General features: G+C 52.6%; 3 protein-coding genes across 3 annotated transcripts; all 3 read left to right on the plus strand.

Annotated features, from left to right (window-relative positions):
• Positions 1–1,650: 1,650 nt before the first annotated feature.
• On the plus strand, positions 1,651–2,958 carry LINJ_35_1040 (hypothetical protein, unknown function; the record flags this gene model as incomplete). Its single annotated transcript, XM_001468881.1, has 1 exon — positions 1,651–2,958. The coding sequence occupies one exon, from the start codon at positions 1,651–1,653 to the stop codon at positions 2,956–2,958; it is 1,308 nt and encodes a 435-aa protein (XP_001468918.1).
• A 14,594-nt stretch (positions 2,959–17,552) lies between these two features.
• On the plus strand, positions 17,553–18,206 carry LINJ_35_1050 (hypothetical protein, unknown function; the record flags this gene model as incomplete). Its single annotated transcript, XM_001468882.1, has 1 exon — positions 17,553–18,206. One exon carries the CDS (start codon positions 17,553–17,555, stop codon positions 18,204–18,206), a length of 654 nt encoding a protein of 217 aa, XP_001468919.1.
• Positions 18,207–19,005: 799 nt separating this feature from the next.
• On the plus strand, positions 19,006–19,947 carry LINJ_35_1060 (conserved hypothetical protein; the record flags this gene model as incomplete). The annotated part of the gene is made up of 1 exon (XM_001468883.1): positions 19,006–19,947. One exon carries the CDS (start codon positions 19,006–19,008, stop codon positions 19,945–19,947), a length of 942 nt encoding a protein of 313 aa, XP_001468920.1.
• Between the last annotated feature and the right edge of the window lie 5,370 nt (positions 19,948–25,317).

Genomic DNA, 25,317 nt, shown 5'->3' on the forward strand with positions numbered 1-25,317 from the left:
TTTTCGTTCTCCTTCTGTTTGCCCTTTTCGCACTGGTCTCGTTTTGTGTGTAGCGGCGGTGGTCTCTCAAACTTCCCTCCCACCCACCCACGCTCGCGATTATTATTTTTTCCCCTGCTTCACGTGCGCTCGTGTCTGTCTGTCTTTGGTGAAGCCTTCCCACCACCCCAAATAAAAGGAAAATAAAAGGAATACTCCTCACAGAGTCAGTGAAGCATAGCTCCTCTCTCTCTCTCGCTCAATTGCCCGCTCCAGTTTGTTTTCCTTTTTTTGTGCATTTTTTTCTGTTTCTCCCTATCACCTCCCTCCACACACACACACACACACACACATACACCTCTTTTCGCTTCTTTCCTTGCCCACACGCACGCCGCCCTACGTACAACATTGGGGTGTTTCTCTGCATTCTACACTTTTTTTCTTCGTCGTTGCTTCGCCTCGGTGAGTCTCTCTGTCTGTTATCTTCACTGTGGAACTCTCCCTCATCCAACGCAGTTGTGTGTGTGTGTGTGTATGTGTGTGTGCAAGCGGAGAACGGATAAATAAACGATATAAAGCAAAAAAAAAACACACAAAGAAACGGTCAGTGTACAGCACCAATAAAAGAGTGTGGAAACAGCGTCGTTTTATTTAGTTTTCTTTCAACTCTACATAATTTCTTTTGTACCCTTTTGTGCGCGCTTTCTTTTTTTCTTCCTCGCGTTGCTCGTACTCCGTCTCGTGAAAGGCTTCTCCGTATTTCTTTTAGTGTTCTCCCTTCTCCTAACTGCAGGTCTCTTGTCTCTTTTTTGTTTATATTGTTTGTTCGGCCTGTTTTCATCTTTCTCCGTTGTTGTTTCTTCGCCCTCCCTCCCTTCTCTTCCTACTTGCGCGTTTGCGTGTCTGTCGTGAGTTTGTACCTCCTCCCACCCCCTTCTCCCTTGCGTTTTGGTTCTTTTTTTCGTTGTCTCTCTCTCTCTTTTCCTGCTTCTGACCCTCACAGACGTGGACAGACGCTCGCACTTATACGCAACGAAAAGTGTATAACTGACAACGGATTACTACAAGATAAAAGCATTCTAAGAAAAAAGGGAAAACTCGCTATACGCACAAGCAATACGGCTGAAAGGTACACTCCTTCCCCACCCCCTACCTCTTTCTCTGTTTCATTTTTTTGTTGTTGTTGCTCTCCTCTATCTTTCTCGTATTGTCCTCGTGCAGTTTTGTTTGTTTTGCTGGTTCCTTTTCGAATTTCTTGCTGCCTCTTCTCTCCCTACTTTGGGGTGTTTGCGTCGGACGGCTCCTGTCGGGTCCCTTCTTCTCCCCCTCTCGATTTCCTTTCATCAGCTACACAAGCACAGCGTCCGCTCAGCGATCACAGCACGTCCTGGCACCGCCAACTCTCAAGCAACTTCGCCAACGACACCCTCCACCGCCTTCAACGCGTTCCGCGTGAAAACGAGCGGGCATAGCACTCAGCACGCCACTAGTGGCCCTACCCCCAAGCATTCAGCGCCGTAAGAGCCCTGTGAAGACTTCTCCTTCGAAGGTTTCTCGGCCAACGTCACGGGCGCCTACGGCCTTGCTGTGGTCGAGAAGATTCTCTGGGGTGTCGTCGGCAACCTGGCCCACTCACCCGTCAGCAACAACTGCGCGACGCTGTCCCTCTCCATGCACACGCCACCCCTCTCAAATGGATCCCTGCACGAGCAGGCCCACGCGGCGACGAGCTCCGAGGACAGCCGACGCGATAGCCTCACACACGCCACCTGGATCGCCATTACGTCCCTCACAGGGCAGCAGAACTCGCAGTTTGGCGCCAACGAACGCTCGCCTGGCTGCGCTACCATCGCGTCGATCGGCTATCCGGAAATGGACTCGTCGCCGTCGTGGCAGTCGCTCTCGAATCAAGAGTCCTTTAAAGCCGCCCACGCTTCTCCCTCCGGCGCGGCGCCGAACAAAAGCGCCCTCAAAAGCAGCGACGGCAGCGACGGCAGCGCCAGCAACTCCAGTACGAACACACCAACGGCAGTGGCGGCACCGGCTGCCAGCTCCGCACCGAGCAGCAACGCGGCCTCGCACTACAAGACGAAGCGATGCCGGCACTTTGATCAGTCTGGATGGTGCCCGTACCAGCACCGGTGCGTATTTGCCCACGGTGACCGCGAGTTTGCTCTTTACACGGCACAAAAGAATGGCGGCAACGGCGGCAACTCCGAGGACGGCGGTCCAACGACCTCGAAGCTCGTGCGAGAGCACATTGAGCGCAACGTGCAGCAGCTTGTGGAAGAATACGAGCTGGCTGTGGCGGAGGCGAGCGCCAAGGCTGCGGCGAGGAGCAACAGCGCCGGTGGCCCTTCCCACGCCCACGGTCATCGAGGCCCACAGATGGGCAACGGCAGCAAGGGGCCAACGATGCCCGTTGCCCGAAAAGTGTCGCCCACTCAGCCCTCGCCCCTCTCGTCTGCCACAACACAGCACCACGCATCGAATGTACATATCCTCACCGCCACCTCTCTGGCGCCTCAAGCCGTGATGGCGATCAAGGGCGCGTCGAACTCGATGGCGCAGTTCCAGGCTTTGCAGCCACAGAACTCTCAGCAGCACCAGACACATCAGCAGCAGTTTGCCCTCATTGGCCAGCAGCCCCTTCTCATCTCCACAGTGAGTGGGGTCCTTGCCGGCTCCACCTTTGCCATGGTGCCGTCGAGCTCACCACTGGCGGTCACCCCGCAGTCTCTCCACGCTCTCCTTTCGCATTATCAGCAGCGGTCGATGCTGTTCGCGATGCCGGCTGGCGCGCCGGGTGTCCTCCAGCTACAGCAGCACCAGCAGCAACCGATCTACTTCATCGAGGCTCCCTCCTACAATAGCATGGCCGCGAACGGCGGCAACGCTGCGGTGCCCGCGTACCCCTCTGGCTACACAAGTGGCCCCGCTGGACTTTTCAACGATGTTTTGGCGGCTCGCTTCATGTGACTGCGCAAACCCTCGGCGTTCACGCGAGGAAAAAAAGCAAGGCCACGAAGAGATATGCATCGAAGGGCACGGGGAAATAGGGAATGTGGCAAGAGCGGGAGAAGGAATAGTAGATAGATGATCTTTCGCCCCTTCCCATCCTCTGCTCTCTCAAGCGTGCTGAGCTTTTTTCACATGAATTTTTACTTTTTGTCTGTCTATTTCCTCATTTCTTTTTTTTTTCGTTCTGTCTTTGATTGCTCGGCACGCAGCCCTCACGTTTGCGTCCCCGTGTGTGCGCGTATGCGGGTATTTCGGTGTGCTCCTTGTTTGGGATGCCTCCTTCTTCCTTATTCTATATTGTATTGCCCTACACCGTTTCTGTTCCTTGTGCGCTCGGGTGCTTTACTGTTCTCATGTTTATGCCTTTGTCGTTCTATTTTCTCTGTGCGTCTGTGTCTCACACGCCCCCCCCCCCTTCCTCGCCTCTCTACGTACGAATTTGTCGCCCCTCTGTCCTCCCCTTCTTTCACACAATTCGCGCAACATCATCGCCATAAGCAATATAAAGTCTTCCATCTCCTCAGGGAGTAAAAAAAAGCAGCTGCAATGTTAACGAAAGAAGGCAGAGGCAACTTTTAAGAGGGCTGGCAGTGAAAGGTAGGCAACACACACACACACACACACATGCGCACAGCCATTGATGTAGAGAGCACGTAATAACGAAGAAGATGGGAAGGAAGAATATGCATTTTTTTTTCTTACCAACGTCGCCATCGCAGCACCACAAAGAAGGCAGGAAAAGTATGCGTGCATCGAGAACCACACTTCAACTACCTCTGTTGCACCACGACTACATTCTGGTTCTGTAGGACGAAACCATCTGCCGCTGAATCGGGCCATGCGTCTAGCGGGTTCTTGTCCTTCCTCGTTCCTTCTTTTGGGTACGTGCTGCGTAATCGACGCCAGAAGGAGAGTCGCGTGAGCTGCACGCTTCGATCCTCGCGGCCTTTGTCCAGGGGCCTGCTCGAGAGCAGAAAGCGGTGGCTTCTGGTGTGCATGTAACACGGTACGGTCCAGGCGCATGCCGGATGAGCTCAAGGAAACAGTTGGCCAGCCGCAGGCCAGGGCCCACTGAGACCCCTTGCACACTCTGCCCGTATGCCGTGCTTCGCCCTTTCAGTGGCTTCAAGCCGTGGCATCCCATAATCTGCTCCGGAGACCCGTCACATTCGGGTCTGGAGGACTCGATGGTGCCAGTCTGGGGTGTTCTCGTCACGCCTCCGGCATCTGTGCCGCATCAGCCTACCCGGTCGGATGTAGGGCGTATGCCGCATGCTTCGCGCACATGCACTTTGGGGTTGATCGGCGCGGATCTCCTCGCGCCGTTTCCGTGCATCGCTCGTACTCCGCTGACCTCTGGATGCTTTGCTTGGATGCGAAACACCATGCTGGCTGTGCATGGCAGCGCGTGCGCACAATGATCGCACTAGTGGATCTTGGGGCCTGCTACGGGGGCGGCGTTGCTGCCTCGGGGGGCGTGGTTGGACGGCCTGCGCGCATGTGCCGCGATGGTTAGGCCACTGCCATGAATCTATGTCAGTAGGCGGGGGAGGGGCATACCGCCTTCTCCGAAGCCCGCACGCCTCTGGCTGCAGTGAGTGTGTCGAGCGGAGGGAGAGGGCCCGCGGATAAGCACGTGGCTGCGCACGAAGAGGAAGGAAAACGACAGGAGGGAACAAAAGACGCAACACGGAAGATGAACGTTTTGCTTGGGCAATCTCGCTCTCCTCAGTTCTCTGAAGCCGTTTTTTTTTTCTTTTGCTGGCTCTTTGTATCTACGTAGTTTCCGCTAGTGCTCTTGTTTCCTACGTTGTCCCTATTTATCTTTCTCGTCTCTTACCACCTTCTTCACACCCCCACACCCGCTTTTCACAATCGCTGTCTACACGAAAGAAAAAAAAACTATATTGTCCCTTTTTCTTCTTCCGTTGTACAGGTCTGTATATAAATCCGTTTACCTGTGTGTGCGCACGTCTTCCTTCGTTTTTTTTTACACGCGTGGGGATTTAGTGGTGAGTGTTTGGCTCCATGTGCTATCTTCTTCCCCACCCACTCACTTCCCTATCCCCACTCCCCTCCCTCTCCCTTGTTCACAGACCCTATACGACTCCGTGTTCTTCTCGTTCTTGGCGCTCCTTCTTTCTCTCTCCGCACGGTCGTTGTTTCGTTTTTTGTGTCTTCTCCCTCCTTGGTTTTTTTACACTCGTGTGGGTGTCGATATTAGCACCCTCGTTTGGTTTTGAACTTTTCTTTGGTGTGGGTGTGTGTCTTCCTGATGGTTGTCGTTGTTCTGCATGTGACGCATTTCTTTTTTGATTATTGGCTTGTATTCGGTCTCTATAACGCTGAGTCCACTTTTTCTTTATGGTGACTTTGGTTGTGCAGAAGCGTGTCCTGTCCTCTGCTTCCTCTCGGCCTCACTTACTTGTTTACTCCTTCGCCTATCTACCTACACACCTACATACCCCCTCCCCCTTCTCCCTCTCCTTATTCTTTCCTCTCCGCCTTCTTTATTCACTATCAACCCAACGCACCGTGTCTTCAGCTCTCTCTCCGTCTCGCCTCTTCTATTTCCACGCCTTCTTTCTGATCTTCTCCCTCGTGTGTGCATGTGTTTGTGCGTGTGTTCTCCTCGCCTTACTCTTGTCCTCACCCCTTCCGCTCTTTTTCATTTCAGACGTGCCTCACAGACAAACGCAAGTGTGGGTCGTCGTGCACGCTTAGATTGGGCAGAAGGTAAAGGAGGGCAGAGGGAGGCCTTCCTCCTCTGGCTCCCTTTCGCCGGGGTTGCTGTGTGTTTGTGTCTTTTTGGTGTATGCTGTCCATTCCCCTGCTCATGTACGTCACGTTGTTTCTCCCGAGTTTTCTGCGAAGCGTGTGTGTATGCCTTTTGGGGCTCTAATCTCGTGTTTTCTCTCTTGCTCCCTGACTCACTGTGCTTCCGCCAGGCAAGCGCAGCCGTTGTTTCTTCCTCCCTCACCCCAGATACACTACGTTGCTCTATTTCCGTTGACAGTCACCATGGACGCACGTGCGCCTTTTACTTTCCCCACCTCCCTGTTGCGCTGGCTGCTGCGTTGCCCACCCCCCCCATCAGATTATTTTTGTTTGCTGGCGTTCTCGTTCTTGCGAGATATTTGCGCCTTGTGCACCAAACGGAGCCACGTACACGCTACATGTTGTTGTGCGTGGATGTGCGCAAGCGTTGGCGTGCATGTTTGATTGTGCGAAAGTGGGTTGCCGACGAGTCGGCCCTTCCGTACATGTCCCTCTGCCCTCCTCATCTCCACTCATCAACCAGATTCAAACCGCTGTTGTTTGTTCGACCCTTCGACGCTGCTTTCTCTCTTTTATGTGTGTTTTATTTGTGTGTGTGTGTGTGTGTGTGTGTGTGTGTGTGCTCGTCTTGTCTTTCTTTCCCCGATTAAGAAAAATATCGTGCTCTCTCCCTCTCGTTGTTACCTTCTCAGCCGTGTCGCGCTGAATGCTGAGCACCTTTTTTGTTGTTGCTATTGTCCTCTGATTGTTTCTTGCTTCTTCGCTCTCTGGCTCTCCCAAAACCCATACAGACACAGAGGCCCACACACATGCACACGCACATGTATCTGCCTACCGTTCTAGGAACAAGGTAAAGACCTCTCTCGCCCTTCCCCTTCGCGCGGGTACGTATGTGCGTATATGTGTGTGCGTGTATGTGTGCATAGATGGGGGAAGTTATTCGATTCTGTCGCTGTTGCTTTCTTTTTTTTTCGCTTCCTGTTCCCGACGGGGCTTCTCCTCGCTTCTCTCTTCCACTATTTTTTGGCGCGCATTCCCATCTCTTTTTTGAGGATGTAGGCGTATCCCAGTCAACCCCTCCCCCTTCATTTAGCACCTTTATACACACGTGTATGCGGCATGCATGGCCCACCTTACTCGTGAAGAACAGCGGGGCACGCAGGCAACTGGTCGCACTGGAGCGCAGTAGGGTAAGGCCTCCCTACAAGCTCACACCCACCGTTTTTCTACTCCCCACACCCCGCACGCTCTGCCCTGATGCCTTTTCTCTCCTAGTCATTTTCAGTGCTACCGGAATCCTCGAAGAGAAGTAAAGCAAGAAGGCGAAGAGAAAATCACCGAAAGCACGCCGCCACCCGCTCGGTGCTAGTGGGCATCTGTTCTTCATATCCATCTTACTTTTCTGGTGATTTCGTTTTTACTCTCTGGTCCGGCAGGTACGTGCGCGTGCACATCTCTCGTGGGAGGACTGCACAACGTGTTTTATTTCGTTTCTAGCGCTCACGTACGCACAAGGACGCACACATGCACGGCACTCACGACGAGCCGGATACACGGCAAAGACAAAAATGCCAATAAGAGATACGCATAGCACTCGTAAGTAGATACGTGTCTGCTTTCCTCTTTCTGTATTTATATGTGTTCTTTTCTTTTGAGCGCACCTGTGTATCGCTGTGTCCTTTTTCTCTCTCCCCTCCCCTCCTTCCCCCCCCCACACACACAAAAACATCTCGGCTGCGCGTGTGTGTTGAAAGCAACAACAGAGAGCAGGAAAGTAGAGCGTCGAGGGTGAAGAAATTACCTGTATGGTTCTTTTATTTGTTTCTCCGTTTGTGTGTGTGTGTGTGTGTGTGTGTGCGTGCCTGTGTCTGTGTTTTGCTTCATGTTGGTTTGTCTTTGTTCGCGTGTTTGCTGTCTTCTATGGTTCTTCCGGCGCTTCCTTCCTCTCTCTTCGTCTTCCACCCACCCACCCACACCCATCATCATCCCTCCTTTTCTTTGTTCCCTTGTTTGCCTCTTCTCGTATACATGGTTTCCCTTTCCTTTTTTGGTTTCGTGTACCTCGACTCTCTGGATATATATATATATGTGTGTTTGTCTCTACCTATCTGTGTATGTCCTGTCTGAGTGGGTCCCCCCTTCCCCTCCTCTTCCATTACCATCTCTCTCCCCATATTGTTTCTCAGCTTTTCCAACCTCTGTATCTCTCTCTTATTTTTTTTATTCTTTGACTCCTCCCTCGGATTCCGTTCATAGCCACCACATGGCTGCATCTCTCGCGCCTTGTTTAGCTCGGTTGCTTTTTAATATATACATATACATATATATATATATGTGTGTGTATGTGTTTTCTCTCTCTCGTTCTGTTGCTCTCCGTGGGTGTTTTCTTCTTTCGCCTTCTCTCCATCTTCCGGGTCGACTTCCCTTTTTTTCCTTTCGGCTGCTGTGGCACGTGTTTGGGTGTATGTCTGGATTTGTGTGCGTGCGCGTCTGCATCTTCCAACCCTATCTCTCTACCCTACCCCCTCCCTCCAACCTTGTAGGGTCTCCTTCCTCTTGTCGTCTCCGGTTTGCTGTACTGCGTCCCTCCACAGCTTTCGGTGTGCGCTACTGGTTATTTCCTGGGCATCCGCATCCCTTGCTTTACTCGGACATGTAAGTGTCAAGGAATGCACGTACCCTTACTTCCAATGGTGCCATCCTATTCCCTTCGACGACGCCGCATCTCTCTCCACGCACACACTCATGAGCACCTGCCATGGCAGCGGGCCAAAAACAATAAAGGAAACAGATCCTTTTGTTTTCACTGTCACCTAACAATCCCGTTCACCCACGCGCTGTGGTCGACTCCCTCCTCCTGCCATCCCTCGTTTAGGTTGGCTGAGGGCGGACGAGGCTGTGCGTCTCTGTCCGTTCTCTCTCTTTTTTTCGCTTCTGTGGCTTTCCCTTCCGTTCTCTTTTTTGCTCCTCCACCCTGCGCTCGACGTTCCCCTCTTTTTTTTTCATTTTCCCCTTTTTTTCTCTGTGTGTGTGTGTGTGAGCTTTTGATCTCGCTGTGTGATGTGTACGTCGTATCTACCACACTTTCGCAACCTCCACCCCCTCCCCTTCCCCCTCCGTCTCTCTTCTTTTTGTTTGGCACGGATGGCGTAAGGAGGGTTTGTCTCCTTTTTACGTCCATCGCCCCTCCCTCCCTCTATGCGTCACTGCTTTCGCGCATGCCTTTTTTGTGTGTGTCCAGGTTTGTGTCTCTGCGTGTGTCCACTGATGTTTTCCTTCTCCCGCAGCTCTCAAGAAAAAAAAAGAAGGTAGAACAAAACGCAAATACGCACGAAAAGGAACGTCTTCTCTCCTCGTTTCCCAATTAAGCGTTCACATAAGCTCCCCTGTTGGCGCCTCGCCCCCCCCCCCCCGCCCTTCTCCGCCTCCGTTTTGTCGTGTGCGTGGTCGCAGTTTGCTAGCCTTACGATGTTTTCTTCCTCTTGTTGCTGATCTCTTGGAGCACCGATGGCTGTCGCGGCTAACGCTCCCCTTTCCTGAGTGCACAAGCATAGAGAAACACATACGGTGACGCGGACATGCACTCGAGCATCCATACGTACCTCGATTTTGTCTTTGTCTGGGTCTTTTTCTCTTTACTTTTTTCTTCTTTGTGTCTCTATGTGCCTATGTATGCGTGCGCGTGGATGAAGAATGTGACTTGCCTTTCCTCCATCCCTCTCTCATAACACACTAGGTAGCTGTTCCTGTCTTCACTCTGAGACACGCTCAGACAGACAAACATACATAAGCTCCAGTCTTTCCTTTTTTTTTCGACGCTTGCTAGTCCTGCGTCTGCGTCCCTTTCGACCGTGCGAGGGATGCAGTGCAGCGGGCAGGAGTACGTGCGTGTGAGCGTGTACTTCTTTCTCTTCTTGCTCTATTTTTTGTTTTTTTTTGTTTTCGTTTATTTCTGTTCGACTTTGCTTGCTTTTTTTTTGCTGTTGTTGCTTTTTGTGGTTGATTTTGCCTTTATTTACCTTTTTTTGTTTTCGTGTTCGGTTTTTTCCCGATTCTCTCATGCGGCGGTTCTAGCCTCCTTTTATGGATCTGGCCCTTTCTGTGTGTGTGTGTGTTCTTGCTTGGTTGCTTGCAGGGTATCTTATCTGACCCTCTGGACCGCCCGGTGTGTGCACGTATGCATGCTTCCAGTGTTCAAACGCAAAAACTTCACGTGCACACATACACACATAATGCAGAAGCCGTCGTCTGGATTGTACTGTTGCGAGTCGTTCTCAGCACATCTGGGTGTGTCGTCTTTTTGTTGTTGTCTCTTTGTTAGCAGCCTTCTCTAGTATGTGTGCGTGTGTGTGTGTTTGAACTCGATCCTCCATGTGAGATGCTCCCCTTTAATGTATCCTGCTGTGCGTGACTGGGTGCATGTGCATTTGCTTGTCTGCGAGTGTGCATGTCCTTGGTTGTGGTGACGAGGCATCTATTTTTTTTTCCGCCTCTTTCACCTTCTTTGCCTCTCGTGTTTCTCGCCTCAACATAGCTGTTCCGCTCTGCGCGTTAACTCAATGTCTTTCTGACTCCGTCCACTTCTCTTTTGTTCTCCTCTGTATGTTTGATCTTACGTCTCTACCCCATCACCGCTACCTTTTTTTTTTCTCTCTCTCTCTCGCTCCACAGCCATGGCGGGTGTGCAGGTCTTTGCGAACGTGTCTTCCCCGACTAAAAAAAAATATTTCCGTCACCCTCCCTCTTCTGTCTTCACCCCTGCGACACTTTGCTGTTGTCTACGACGTTGTGCTCCCGAGATAAGCAAGCTCGCTTTCTCTCGCTCCCTGTTCAGACTCCGTTTTCCTCCTCCTCTTTTCGCTCACCAACCCCCGCGCACCCCGTCTTCCCCTTGCAAGTATTGAGGACGTGTGTGTGAGTGTGGGTGTGTCTTGACAGCTTGCGTACTACCGTCTCCTATTTTACTGTCTTGTGTCTGTACGCATGTTGTCAGCGCGGGTATTTTGTCTGTCTGTCAGGGGAGAGAAGACCCTTTAGATACTGTCAGGCTTCCCCCCTTCCCCACCCCTCTTTTCCTGTGCCACACGAGTTATGTGGTGGGGAGATGTGTCGCATGCAAAATACATAGAGCGTGTGCCTGTGTAAGCGTACGGTTACATTATTTTTTCCCTCTTTGAGAGGAGGAGGGTGGTAGCGCTAAGTAGTATGTATGTGTACATGTGCCTGCGTCTTTTGCCCTCCAACCACCACCGCCACTTTCTTTTTCTTCGTGTGTGCGCGCTTTTTTGGGGGGCAACGGAAAGAGGCTTAGAAGTACAGCAACGCCGTCTGCGGGAGGGGGAGCGGCTTTCGAGGCCGGCTAGCTGATCTCCGTCTTGCTTGTCTCTTTTTCTTGCTTATATTACCATCCATTCGCCCTACCCCCAACCCCGTCGCTTCTCCTTCCCACGCCGCGCACGGTTGATACTCCTTTGTTTCCTTTCTTTGTGTGTGTGTGCGCGCGCATGTGTTATCACTGCCTTTACTTTGTTTTGCTTGCTCCTTGTTGGTCCCTCTTGTGTGGCCACGTCTTGATTAGTTCTGTGTTTTCCGGCTCTCTTCTACTTTACCGCGCCCCTCCCTTGCGGTTCGTTTCTCTTACATACGTGTGGGATGGCCCATACGCTGGGGCTTACTTTCTTTCCCCTCTTCCCTCTTTGGTTTGGTGTCGCCTCTCTTCTTTGTCTCCCTGTGGGTCTTTTCTTTCGTGTTGTTGTTGCTGAGACCTTTTCTTTTTGAAATCGAAACGTTATCGCTCCCCTCTAGACGCTATCAAGACACAAGGACGACGACTTCTATTACCGCTCTCACCGCCACTATCACCGCACTGCACGCAGAACGCATGCAGGATCGCTATGCAAGTAATGGATGAAAAAAAAAGGAAAGCAGGCAAGTATGGTGTGTGCGTGTGTGGCAGTCTAAGGAAGTGTATGTGTGCCACCACCAACAATTTCAGAATAAAACTCTTCATGTGTGTTTGTCTTCTTTTTCCGCATTACTGTTGCTGGTGTGTTTTGTTCGCCCTCGTGTTTTGTTGCTTTCCATCGTATTGTACAAGCACGTTCCGTATTCTCTACCACCACCACCACCTCAGCCAGCCACCGATGTATTCGCAAGTGTCTTCCTCACTCCCTCTCGCCGTCTAGGGCCCATCTATTCGCCGATGTGTGTTCCTTTTTTTTCCTCTCTGCTGCGAGCTCTGCGATGCTGCTCGTTTCGGCTTTTGGGGGGTTGTCACGTTGACTGTCACAGCTGTCTCTTCTCCTTGCCTTTTAACTCCCCTCTACGCTCCCTTCGGGCCCGGTATGCATGCTGCCTCTCTATCTCGTTGCCGTGTATGGTGTCTGCCTACACGTTTATGGGAGTGCGTATCCGTCGATAGCGGAAGCGTCGATCAAGCTCATGCACCAGTATGCACCAACACACACAGACGGAGATACACAACTCGCACACATGTGCGTGAAACGAATACCTTCGCGAGGCGCATGTATGGGCCTAGGCGCACAGCCGGGTGAAGTGGAGCCGCAAATAAAAAGAAGCTCGAAAGAAAACGGAGAATCAAGACAGAGAAAGAGCAAGGGCGAGGCAGTGTCTCACCATACTGTGAAACGCTGGCGCTACGCAGGTGCGCGTACACGAAGCTGTTAGGGCATTGTTTTTTTTTTCGTTTTGCTTTTTATCTATATACGCAGAGGATGCAGGGGTGTCTTGGACAGGGAATGCGGACAACCAACTCTCGCCCTCTCTCCACCTTGCATTTTTCTCTTCCCCGACGCTAACGAGTCAGTGCGTACCTGTCCCTGCGGAATGATTATCCTTGTGCATGCGTGCGCGTGTGTGCCTTCGATCGACTATTTTTTTTTGTATGCATCCTTTGAACGCTATCCTCGAGACGTAACGGTGCGACGAGATCGGGGGCTGATCGGGCATTGCTTGCTCAACCAAAGCGAGATGCGCATTCTCCACTCCAGTGTTCCTTCTAGTTTTCATTCGCTTGGATAAAGGGCCGCAGTGGCCGCCTGGTCTCTTCTTGTGATGTCCACTGTCCGTGTCCTCAGAGGGAGGCCCGCATTCTATTTGGCAAGCCCTGCATACTCCGCACCCTCGTCCGTGCACACAAGCACAACACGTACGCACCTCGATGCTCCGGTGTGTGAAAGACGCACTCTATTCCTGCCAGTGTATGAGTTTGGTGTAGGCGGCACGATCGCGCACACCGCACCAGCAGTCGGGATCGTTCGAGGCGAACAGACGGACTCTTGCTAGTGGGTCCTCGGTATTCGTTGTCTCCCTTCCTCCATCCCTCTCCCTCCTGCCCCCACGCTTTCTCCCTCACGCGGACGAAGGAAAGCGAAGCACCCCTTTGCATGTAAATCGGGGGGCCGGAAGGAAAAAAAAACGGACCCACAAAATGGCAGCACCAAAAGTGTCAAATTGAGCGCGCGCGATAGAGTGATAGGTAAGGGTAGGGTGGGGGAAGGAAAAGAATGGTTCTCTACCGCCTTGCGTCCTGTTCTCGAATCTCGTCGCTCCCTTTTTCCCTCGTCAATGCCATAGCCGTCGTGCACCTTCGTCTCTTGTTTTTTTTTTGCTGGTTGGCTTTGTTTCTTTTCGCTTCCTTTGCCCTACATTTTTCGCAGTGTCGGGCGGCTGTACCCTCGCCCGCCCACTCTCCCCTTCTACCTCTCCTCCTCCTCGCCTACACACTCTCACGTGCGGGCCGCTGTCTGCATTCCGCTTTTGTGATGTATGTTCGTTTCTTGCTCATTTGCTTCGGGTGCCCTCTGTTTGAAGCGGTGTTCTACAGTTGCGCCTCTCCCTATTACGATGCCAACTACGGCTGCCTTTTCGGTTCTCCTACCCTGTCCATCTCTGACAAGATGGCTAGGCAAGGGTCTACTGCAGTGTCTCAAAAGATGCGACTGCAATCTGTGTCTTCCTTTCTTTTTCGTGTGCGTGCGTGGGTGTGGTATTCGTGTACGCACGAGGGGGTTGTGTGCAGCCCGATGAGTGGCTAGCACACGGATTTTTCTCTTGCAGGAATATATATATATATATGTAACGGTGGCTGCGCCATGTATGCCTCTCCGTGTATTCCGTTCGCGCGTTTCGCTTTTCTTCCCCTCGAATTCAGCAGCAGAACTTTACTGACTCTGCAGTCGTCCCCCTCTGTGTGCGTGTCGGTCTGTGTCTTTCTTCAGCTCTGCCCACCCCTCCCTACCCCTTCTTTGTTTCAGACGCACGCGTGGGTGGGTGTATGTCTGTCAAGGTGCGTACGCGGGTGAGTAATGTTCCCCGTCGGTTATTTGGTTTCGACTTCGTCATGTCTGTCGGCTTATATCGTATTACGGATTCGGCTCATTTTTTGTAATTGTCATGTTTTCACTTTTTGGGGGGGCTCTTTAAGTTTTCGCCTCCTTTCTCCTCTCTCTCGTATGTTCGCTTTTTTACACATCGCGGGTGTGCGTGTGTGGGTGTGGGTCGGTGTAAGTGCCCCTCCCTCGACCCCACCCCACCTTGCGCCGCGTGCATCTTTCATGCTCTTTCCTTCATCGTTGTCCTCTTGCCTGTTGTTGTTGTTGCTCCCATCCTCGATTCAGCATGTTTGCCGGCACGGCCTCCGCTGGCTCCTCCCCCCATTCCACTCAAGATCCACCGTGTCCTCATAACGGCAGCTATTTCTCTTCTCCTTCCATGTGCGCGGTGGGTTGATGTGTGTGGCTGGCACACGCCTCGCTCCGTCTTCCTTTCTACGCTGTCCTAGATGTGTGCTGGTGCGCAAGTGCGTTTTCCTGTCTTCTGCTCAAGTGCACCTGCCACGCTTTCGTAGCCCTGCATTGCTTTGTCGCCTACCTTCATCTCTCTGCCCGTCTCCTCTTTTCCTTTTCCTCTCTGTTTGTGTGTATGTGTGTGTGTTGTGTTTCGTGGCACTTGCACGTTGCCGGTGAGCTCCTCAGGAGCTCACCGGCATTACCGTCGCGAGGGAAACGAAGATGTCGCAAGCATGTGAAGCCGTCGGCAAAGCAGCTCCTTAGCATACCCCATCTTTTCGTAAAGTGAAGTGGCCCCTGCAGATATGGGGGTTTCAAGACAAAAAAAAAGAAGCTCAAAAGCGCGATATCTTGTACATTACAAGTCTCTTACGAGCGACTCTCTTGATGGGCCGTAGCACGCGCGCACTCCACTTCTCTACGACGCGGTGTTTTATTTCTCTTATTATTTACTTGCTTGCTCCCCCTCCCACTCCCCCGCTGCACTCTCGTTTTGCTTTTTGTCTTGCTTGTACTCTTCCTCCTTTCGTTGATGTGCCTGCGGTAGCTGCTTTTCTGTCTCAGCCCTAGCTCTGCGTACGTGTGTGCGTGTGTTTAGGTGGAAAGCTACTCGTGCAGCCTTCATGCATAAACGATGCGTAAATACGCACCATCCACACAAGACGGCAGAACGACAAGACAGCCACTTTTACGGAGCACTGCAGCAACAGGGAAAGGAGCACAAACTAAAAGAAAAAATGCAGTCCGAAAAAAAAAGGAAAATACATTGTTATTTTCTTTTTTCAGTTTTTTTCTTTGTTTACGTCACGCATGTGTTCGTGTCGTCGTCTTTTCTTCCCTCATCATCATCATCTCTCCCTCTCATGGACGCCGCAACTGAAGCGGCCCAAGATCATGAAGGGAAGCAAAAGAAAAACTTATGTGTGCATCTGAAGTCAAAACTATCGGAACTCTGGCTCTTTGGGTGACTGCAGCAGCATCGATGTGTAATATATATATGTATATTTGTTCCCGCACGCGAACAGCCAAAGACGACTGGATTTCCTCTTCAGCCGCAGGCTGGGCGAAAGAAAAAAAAAGCACAGCTTCACCTTCATGCCGAATGTCGACTCAAGCCCTCCTCGTGGCCGTTCCTTTCTCCGCTACCACATCGATAAGTGCATCAGGAATGGCACGGGACGCGGCCGTCACTTCTTCTCCGTCAACTCTATCCCATTCAACACTGCCACTTACACGCCCCCCCCCCTCCCCTATTCCACTTTGCACTTCTCTTCCTGCTGTGCCTGCACGTTGTTTTGCGTGATGAGGCCGTCCTCCATGCAGCGCACCGGCAAGTCAAAAAAAAAAATGCAGCAGCAAACCCGAAAATGACGCGCAACTCGCTTTGAGGCTGCTTGTCTTCGCATCACTGGCGCTCGCACTCCTTCTTTCCCCCTCCTATCTCACATTCGCAAGTCACAGCTAGCACATTGTGTGCACCGAAGCCGTTGGTGCCTCCACGCCTCTTGCGCCCATCTACCAGCGTGTTTTCGTATCTCGGTGCCTGTGCATGGGGGCTCATCTTTCACCCACGTCGCACAGTGCCTCACATCACCTTTTCCTTTTGGCTTACTTTCTTTCCTTCTTTTTTTGCTACTACTCTGATGACGAGGACTACCCCAGCGTGACATCACAGGGTCCAGCGCCCTCACTCTGTGTGTGGGGACGCCAAGCGGCCCCTCCCCCTTATCCCTGCCAATGCCGAAGCACCTCTGGCGGTGACAGGGTCAAGCACCTACGACCCAAAGGGGGGGAGGGGAGGCCAGTGCGATTCATTGCTGCTGATGTCGGCTGGTCAGGTCCTGGACGGCGTGGCGTCGGAGCGACCTGCCACAGCGAACACGCCTGTGCCATCCACATGATGGGCGAAGCGTCAGCGTGGCTCGAGCGTATCCCACCCCCGGCCGTCACACTGCCTGCTGGTGCGGGGAGCCCTGAGCGGCACCCTGAGGGGGCAGCATTTGGGCCAGAGGCCGTTCTCCGATGGCTGGGCCGGCGCACTGCTGTACGGGCTTGTGTCTCCGGCTGCTTCGCACCAGGTGAAATGGACCCTGTGGCAGGGCCGGGGGCAGCAGAGTAGAGTGGCGTCGGACTCCTGCTCCACGGCAGAGAATGGGCACACGTTGGAGAGGAAGGAAAAACCTGTAAGCACCTCAACGTGTGCAAGGACTGAGCGTTTCTCTCTCTCCTTCCCACGGCTGCTTGTTGAATCACACGCCCCTGTGTGGAGATGGCGAACATTTGTCGCACAAGGGCGCGTGGTTAGAGATGCGACACGGAGATGCCGAGTATGCGGCGAGTAGGGAAGGATTATACAGTGCGCAACAAAACTGAAGTGCAGGCGATAGCTATGCTGTGTGGAAACGGGGCACTTTTTTTGTTGTCGCGAGCGCAGCCGTGCCGTAGAAGAACTTTAGAAAGAACTGCAGAGTGCAGTGGCCGTTCTGCTTTCTCTGCTTTCTTATCATCAGTAGTGGCACACGTGCGAGCGCACGAGCGCACCTCGTGAAGAAGCATCATCGTGAGACCAAGTTGAAGTTGGAGATGAAGCGAGATTGCGGCATGAGAACGGAGGTCGGCAGCGCGTGCAACGATGGCTCTTGCACTCGTCGTCGCCATCGCCCTCGCTTCCTCCCTCCCCTGTCTCTCTCATGATTGCTGTGCTCGACATGTGCTATGCCTTTCCTCATCATCTATAAAACGTGCACCGGATGATCGAGTCACTATCCTCGTTATCTTTCCACTGGACTGAACGACTCATGGCTAGCCCTTCTCACCTACATCGGCTTCATCGACGCACTTTTTTCTCATGTAGAATCCAGGCCACTTGAATGGTAGGAAACACGGAGCCCGGTGCAGCCTGCAGATCTCCCTGGCCACCAGCATCACCACTTTCCCCTCACACCTCACACCCTGACTGTATCAATGACCTCCCCCGCAGCCGCGCCACCGCAGAATACGGCGGAGTTTTGGATTAAGCGCCTGCAACTGGTGCCGCACCCGGAGGGCGGCTACTATTCCGAGGTGGTGCGCAGCGCGCACAAGGTGGACAACGAGGAGGGCAACCGCCGCCACGCCTACACGACCATTTACTTTCTCTGCACCCCGGAGAGTCCCTCCCACCTGCACCGCCTCTGCTCGGACGAGACGTGGATGTACCACGCCGGCGACCCGCTGCAGCTGCACGTCATTCTGAAGGATCCGCAGGACGAGGACCGCATTGCCGCACAGCCTCCCGCAGCACCACAAGCGGAGACGGACGGCGCCGATACGCGACCGAAGTATCAGGTGTACCGTCGTGTCCTGGTTGGCGCGCGCGTGGAGAGGGGCGAGCTGCTGCAGTACACCGTTCCTGGCGGGGCCATTTTTGGCAGCTCCGTGGCCGCAGACGGTACGGATGGGCAGGCCGGCTACTCTCTTGTGAGCTGCATCGTGAGTCCCGGATTCGATTACCGCGATTTCGAGATCTTCACGCAGGCGCAGCTGATGGAGCTGTACCCGCAGCACGAGGCGGTCATCAAGCAGATGGCCTACGAGACGCTACCGAATCATGCGCGCTTACAGACAACAGGAATCTAGAACAGCGCGCGAGGCAGCAGAGACGTGAAAGTGGACCGAGAAGGGCGTAACGAGAGAGATGTAAGAGATGTAGTCTACAGCTGTGGATGGCACACACAGACGCACGCGAACACGCAGCGATGGTGCCCCACCTGCTGCTTCTACTTTGCGTTCTTTCCTGTGATAAACAAGTGCACCTGTATTCTTCTTGTATGTACACGTGTGTGTATGAGTGTGCATGTGCATCTCTCCCTCCTTCCTTCTCCCTCGCTCTCTGCCCTCTTCGCTATCTTTCTTTTTGCTTGCTCTCCGTTGACTTGAGCAACCTTGGAAAGTCGAGCCGACGACAAGACACGCGAAATGGGGCAAGGCAGCCCCACTGACGAGCGATTTATGCTCGATGTGTATGTCCTCCTGCGCCTCCCTTTTTGTGAAGCAGCCAAGCGTTTGCGCGCGCGGGATGGCGCCTAAGCGACCAAAAATGACCACTCTCACAGCACATGCTATCGCCTCTTCGCACTCCAACGCTGATCTTTGCCTCTCAATGCACACGCACACGCACACATCTGCAGGTTGAAAGAATCACCGCAAGCATCCTCACTACTACTAGTCTTCTTTCTTTTAAGCCTTCTTCTCTTCAACCCAACTGTCACCCCACCGCCCGCCCTCGCTACCTCACTCCCAGACCCGTGTCATCGCTCAACTCTCCGACATTAAGCAGGCACACACACCCTCCTCTCCATCCCCGCTCTGCACCCCACCCCACCCCTCTCCCTCTTTGCCTGCTCTTTCAAGGACGGGAAAGCTGAGCAGACTCAAGATGACGAGCCAGTCGCACGTGACCATGTTCAAGAACACCGGCTCCGTCACGGAGCAACACAAGCGCATCTCACATACCACTGGCGACAACAACGAGGAGGAGAAACACATTCTTGCTGGTCGCTACAAGACGAAGCTGTGCAAGAACTACGTGGCGAAGGGCGAGTGCCCGTACGATGTGCGCTGCATGTTCGCACATGGTGAGGACGAGCTACGCACCAGCGACGACAACATCCGCGACGGTCTCGTCACTGAGGAAGCAATTAAGGACTTCCAGCGTCAGCAGAACCAAGCAAAGCGCCGCGCAGCGTTTGCCGCCGCCCGCGAGCACAACAACCATGACCACAGTCGCAGTCACAGCCACAGCCACAACGTACGCCCCGTGCCCCACCGCAACGTTTACGAGATGGAGGAGAATGTGGAGAGCAACGAGGTGTACCGCAACCGCCACCGCCACCACAATCTGCGTCTGCATCCCCAGCAAGAGCCCGTGTCTATACCTCAGCCACAGCAGCAGCAGCAGCAAGAGCAGCAGTTCCAGCTGCAGAGCGCGGTGGCGCAGTACTACACACACAACCCGTACGTCTTCGACCTGATCCCCGCCGCGGCGCGTCTGTTCCCAGTCTACCAAGAAGTTGTCGAGGAGGGCTGCTGGTACGAGGAGGAGCCGGTACCTGCTCAGGAGGACTACTACTTCCCGTCTTCGGATATGATGATGCCGCTTGTGCCGAGCTTGGTGACGCAGCAATACCTGCCGTACCCGCACCAGCAGTGCGGCAAGCAGTTCGAGACGGTCGCCTCCGCCAGCACCTACAGCGGTGAGGAGGCCATGTACGGCCACAGTGAGTCCTCGGCTAGCTCGGCGTACCGCTCGGTGGCGCGTTGTACGGCTGCTGAGCTCCCCAGCAACTCCGACATTCCGGCGATGGTGATGGAGCCCTAAGACGCCACTGTTTGGACGAGAAGGGCAGAACATCAAAAAGCAAAGGACAAACAGAGCGAAAGAAAGCAGACGATGTTTGCATCGCATTTTTCCCCATCCCTTCCCTCCCCCTCACTCTCACTCTCTCCCCTGTCGTGATTGATTTGTCGCTCGTTACACCCACGCTCCCTTCTAGGGAGGTGAACGTGTGTCTTTGTGTGCGTGTGTTTATTTTTCGTTGTTTTTTTTTTGCTTTTGTTTTGTTGATTGGTGTTGTGTGTGTGTGTGTGTGTGTGTGTGTGTGTGTGGGTGGGTGGGTGGGTGGGTATGTGGCACACCCCTTCTTCTACACAAAGACATTCAGATATGTCCATGACCATCGTACACCCCCATCTCCACCTCTCCCTTCAGGCCAACGCCCCCTCCCACTCCCTTATACCACCACCGTCTCCGTTCAACCGATCCACAGGGGAAGGTGGAAAAAGACGAGTTGCGAAACACACGCAAGAGAGGGAGGGGTGCATATGGGAACCAAAGCAAATCAAGCATAAGAGGGGAAGCAAAGAACAACCAAGAAGACTAGTGTGTGTATGTGTGTCTGTGTGTCTGTGTTTGTGTGTGTGTTGCTTGATCGAATCGTGTGTATGTTCGTTTTGTTTTCGCTCGTGTTTTGTGTCCGTATCTTTATTTATTTGCTCTTTTCTGTTTCGTTCTTTCTCTCTGTCTCTCTTTCCGTTGCTCTCCCGCTGTTTTTTTTTTGTTGTTGTTGTTGTCTCTTTTCTTGCTCCTTCCCTTCGTCTTTTTCGTAGGCTGCGTTCTGCTCTCACTCTCTGCCGCGCAACGCGTGTCTGCGTCTATGCGTTTTTATCTGCCCTTCCTCTTTCCCTGTATTTTGCTTTTGTTTTCTTTTTTGTTTTGTGTTGGGTTTGTCATCCCTTCCATCTTCTCACCCGCGGCGTGGGTTTCGCCTCTTCTCACTGCAGACCTCTGTCTTCTCGCTGCATCGCGAGCGTGTGCGCATACGAGTGGAAGGGAGGGGTGGGGGTGCGTGTGTGCACGGATTTGAATGACGACGTACATATTTCCGCCCATCCCATCACCCGCCTCCCCGTCCTTCCTCCATGGGATGCACGCAAAGTGAGGCAGGCGGGCAAGGAGACTGCTCAGATGGCGGAGAAGCCGGCAACGCTCATCAATGAGAAGGTCTACTGCTCTTGTAAGTGTGGTGTGCATGTGTACGTTGGTGTTGCTGCACGAGTGCCCGCAAGGTGTATACATTTATGCATATGCGAGAGGCACCTCAGCATAGCACAGCAACGGATGAACAAGGCGCCCACGCAGAACAGTGTCGTCCCCTTCCACCACCACCACTCTCTCTCGCCCACCTTTATGCGCCTTGCTCTCCTTCCTGCCGGTCTGAAGGCCTACATCTGGTCGTGCACTGACTAACGGCAGGGAAGAGACGACAGGAAAGTAGAAGGCGAGGACGAAGCGCATGTCGTGCGGTGTACTGTGTTTTTTCTTTCTCTCCAATGGATACCGAGAGAGAAACGCACTCTCAAACTTGCAGACGCTGACCGACAACGACTTGAAAAGAGAGTTGTTTTGATAAAAAGGCAAAAAAGAAGTGCGCGCAACACACGGAGATATGAAGCAAAGTCCAATAGTAATAAAAGGAAACCAAAGAAAAAACGGGAGATGAAGCAACAACGAAAAAAAGGTAAAACAGATGATACCCTAACGGAGCTGCTGGTCGCCGGCCACGACAAGAGAAAACCTTTTTTTTTTGAATGGGGGGCTAGGCGAGGTTGGGGGGTGAGGAGCTGGGCGAAGAGGCTTGGGAGATACGAGCGGGATAAAGACAGAGGGAGAAGAGAGAAGCGCCCGTATGCGCATGTGTGCATGTATACGTGAGTGGAAGAACATCAAGAACTCGCAACCACCACCACCACACCTGCACACACACACACACACACACACGCACAGGCACAACCACCCTCTCTCTCTTCCTCGTCTTCATCTCGTCGTGTCCGGCCCCCTCTGTGCTTTTCGTTACAAACATACACAGTGCGCAATGTGTGTTTGTGTGTGTGTGTGTGAAAGAGGAGTGCGCCCCTCCCCCTTCCCACCTTGTCCTTGTATGCGGCTAAAAAAAGCGGGGGGAGAAAAGCTAGAGCTGCCACGCAAGAGAATATAAAGCTCTTGACAAGCGATTGCTTGCTTTTTTCTTTTTGATTCCCTTTCGCTTTTGCCCCCTTGTTCAGCTTCGATGTGTAGCCTCTCCCGCCCCACATCCCACACACACACAAACTCACTCGAACTTGTCGCGTCCCTTCCTGTCTCCCATGGTCGGTGTTGCTGTTTTTCGTGTTTCTCTTTGTTTCTCGCATGCTGCTTCACTATCTCCCCCCCCTTTTTTTTGCGGTGGTAGTGATGGTCGCCGTGTTGGTGGCACTCAGAGACACTCACGCGCGCACGAACACACACTTAAGATTTCATATATGTATATATATACATATACAGCTAAATAAGCAAGAACAAAAAAAAAGAAATTCAAAGCAGAGAATAACGAGATCCAAAAAGTTTTTTTTTATTCTCATGTCTTTGTGTGTGTTCAGTTTTTGTTTTTTTGTTTTTTTTTGGGGGGAGGGAGACACGGCAGTGGTAGAGTTGCATGATGTGCCTCTCCCATTTTTATGGTGTTTTTCTCGTGTGTTCTGTTCTGTTGCTGTTGTTCGCTTTTGGGGGAGGGGGTTTGGCGCCAGTGTGGGTCCGCGCATATGTGAGGGTAGAGGAGTTATGTGGGTGTGCATCCGCTCACTCTGTTCTCTCTCTTTCACACCTCCCCAGTAGACGAAGCCTCACGCACGCACACACACACACACACAAAAAAGAGTACACACATACACCGGGATGACGAGGAAGCAACACTCGTTGCATGTTCCCTTCTTTGCTGTATCGCGCATACACTGCTCTTTCGATTTGTCATGGATTTGTATGCGTATGTGTGAGTGGGTGTGCTTGTAGGCTCGACTGCCTTTTTTTCCTCTTCGTCCTCTTCACCCCCTTGGATACACGTGAAACGGTTTTTTAATGCTGGTCTGCTTCCTTTTTCCCCCTGTTATGCTTTGACCCTGTTGACTGTTGCTGCCCTTTTGTTTTCGGGTGTGTGCGTGTGCATGTGCGCGTGTGGGTTTTTCGGTTCTCTCTTTCCTCACCATTTCTGGTGCTGTTTATCTTCCCCTTTCTTGCTCATCACCTGCCTGCAGCGCCCAGACGCTGCCACATCGCCGATGTTCCCCCTCTCTACTGCTTCCCCACCGCATACAACGTATACACTCAGACACAAACGCACCCTGTACGGAAACGAACCGATAAGATCAAAGAGCGCAAGAGACCAGACATTGCTCCCCCCCCTCTCTCTCTCTCGGGATGTCTGAACTCATTCGAACGTGTGCGGCCCTTCGTGGATGTAGATTTACATGTATGGTCCGTGGGCGTGTGTCATCGTAGCTTGCAAGAAGAAGCTCCTTTCCCCCTTTTTGATGATTGCTGTTTGAGCTCTCGTTCGCTGCCGCTTCTCCGTTTTTGTTTGTTTGTTTCGCGCACGCCTTGTGTTGTGTTGTGTTGTTGTTTGTTGTTGTTTGCTTCACTTGTGCTTGTTAGCTGTACGCTTTAGGCGTGGGATTTGGGGGTGGTCCACGCGATTAGGCGCCCACGAAAAAGGGAGACACAAAAGCGAACGTGAAAAAAGAATGGGGAGCATAGCGAGCGAAAAGACAGCGAAAACATTGTTGAAAACACAAAAAAAAGAGGAGCATACGGTAAAATGACGAAGTCATGGGCGGTGGAAGCGTATTTGGGGGTTTGGCAGACGCACACGTTCTCAAATGGCGGTGTGTATATGTGTGTGTGTGTGTTATCATTCTCTTGCAGTTGTTGGTGAAACACTCGCAAGCAACAACGTATGCGTCCACGAAATGGCAAAAAGAATGGAAGCAGTAGTTCTACCGTGGGTATGTACGTAGGAGTCGCACACCAAACTCGTGAAGAGGCGCTTCTCCTCGCTCGCTCCTTTCCTCTACCCAGGCATCGGTTACGGAGGAAGGGGGGCAGAGAAGGAGGCTCGCTATCACCCCTTGCCTTGCTTCGTCTGTGTGTCTGTGTGGGGCGGATGAGATTGGTGATTACTCATACCTCGACATAAGCACACAGACGCAAGCAAAAACGCAACGGGACACTTTCCTTCCGGGGCCTCTCTCACCCTCGCTTCTCACTGTCTCTTTGTCTTTGCTATCTGCACTTGTCCTCCCGTGCTGTTTGGTGCGGTTGTTTCTCCCGCGCCCCCCCCCCGCCCCGCCCCCGTCGCTGCTGTGTGGCTCCTATTTTCCCCGTTGTCGTCGTGCGCAGCCTTTGCCTGCACATGCGCCGGCTTTGCGCTTTCACATCGGAGCGTCGTGTGGCCATCAGGCTTCTCAAAGCCCCTTCCTTCTCCTTGTTTGTCGTCTTTCTCCCTCCTGAACCCCTTCTTTTCCGCATACAGATGCTCGACTCGGATGCATGACACTTGCCATTATCGCCGTTGCTGATATCACCTTCTTTTCTTGTTTGCTTGCGTTGGAGGGTCACCTTCCTGCTTTCTGTTTTTGTTTTCGTCTTGTTTCTTTCTGACGTTGGTGTCTTTTTTTTTCTGGCTTCCTGTTTCGCCCTCTGCGTGCGTATGTGTGTATGCGTGCAATGGGCTTGCAAAAGAAAGTGTGTGTGTGTGCGTGTGTGTCTGCGGAGGTGGAGGTGGAAGGCGCATCAGGCGTTTCCTTTTCTTTCACTCATTTCTACGCCTTCTCGTGTCTTTTGTTTCCTTTTCCTCACCCTCCTTTCTTCTTCGTGTACACGCTGGATTTGCAGACACACACCCGTGTACGCGAGTGCATGTTGCCGTCGCTTGTCGATCACATGTTGCTCTCTATCTCTTACCGAAGTCCTGCCTGTTTTGTTTTGCTTTTTCGTTCTCTTTTGCGCTGCCTATCTTTTTTTTTCTTTCGTCTTTCTTGTGGCGGCATGTCTTCACGCTGATGGGTGCTTCTTGGCTTCTCCACACGTGCTCTGTGTTTTACGAAGAAGTGTATATGTGTATGTTTATGTGTGTATGTGGCATGCATTCTGTGGGCAACTCATCCTTCTCCCAGCACGCTTCGTATATCTGTCTTTCTCCTACTCAGCGCTCTCTCAATCACTCTCTCGTGGCTCAGAATTCGACTCTGAAAGATCGGATGATCGGTGTGGCTGACAGTAGAGTCGATAGCACGAAAAAAGAAAAGAGTAAGATGTGGAGGAAGAGGGGGAGGAACGGTGAACGTAGCCGATGGTGACTGGGTGCATGCGCAGCATACA

Source organism: Leishmania infantum, chromosome 35 (assembly GCF_000002875.2).
Source record: "Leishmania infantum JPCM5 genome chromosome 35".
NCBI classification, from domain to species: domain Eukaryota; phylum Euglenozoa; class Kinetoplastea; order Trypanosomatida; family Trypanosomatidae; genus Leishmania; species Leishmania infantum.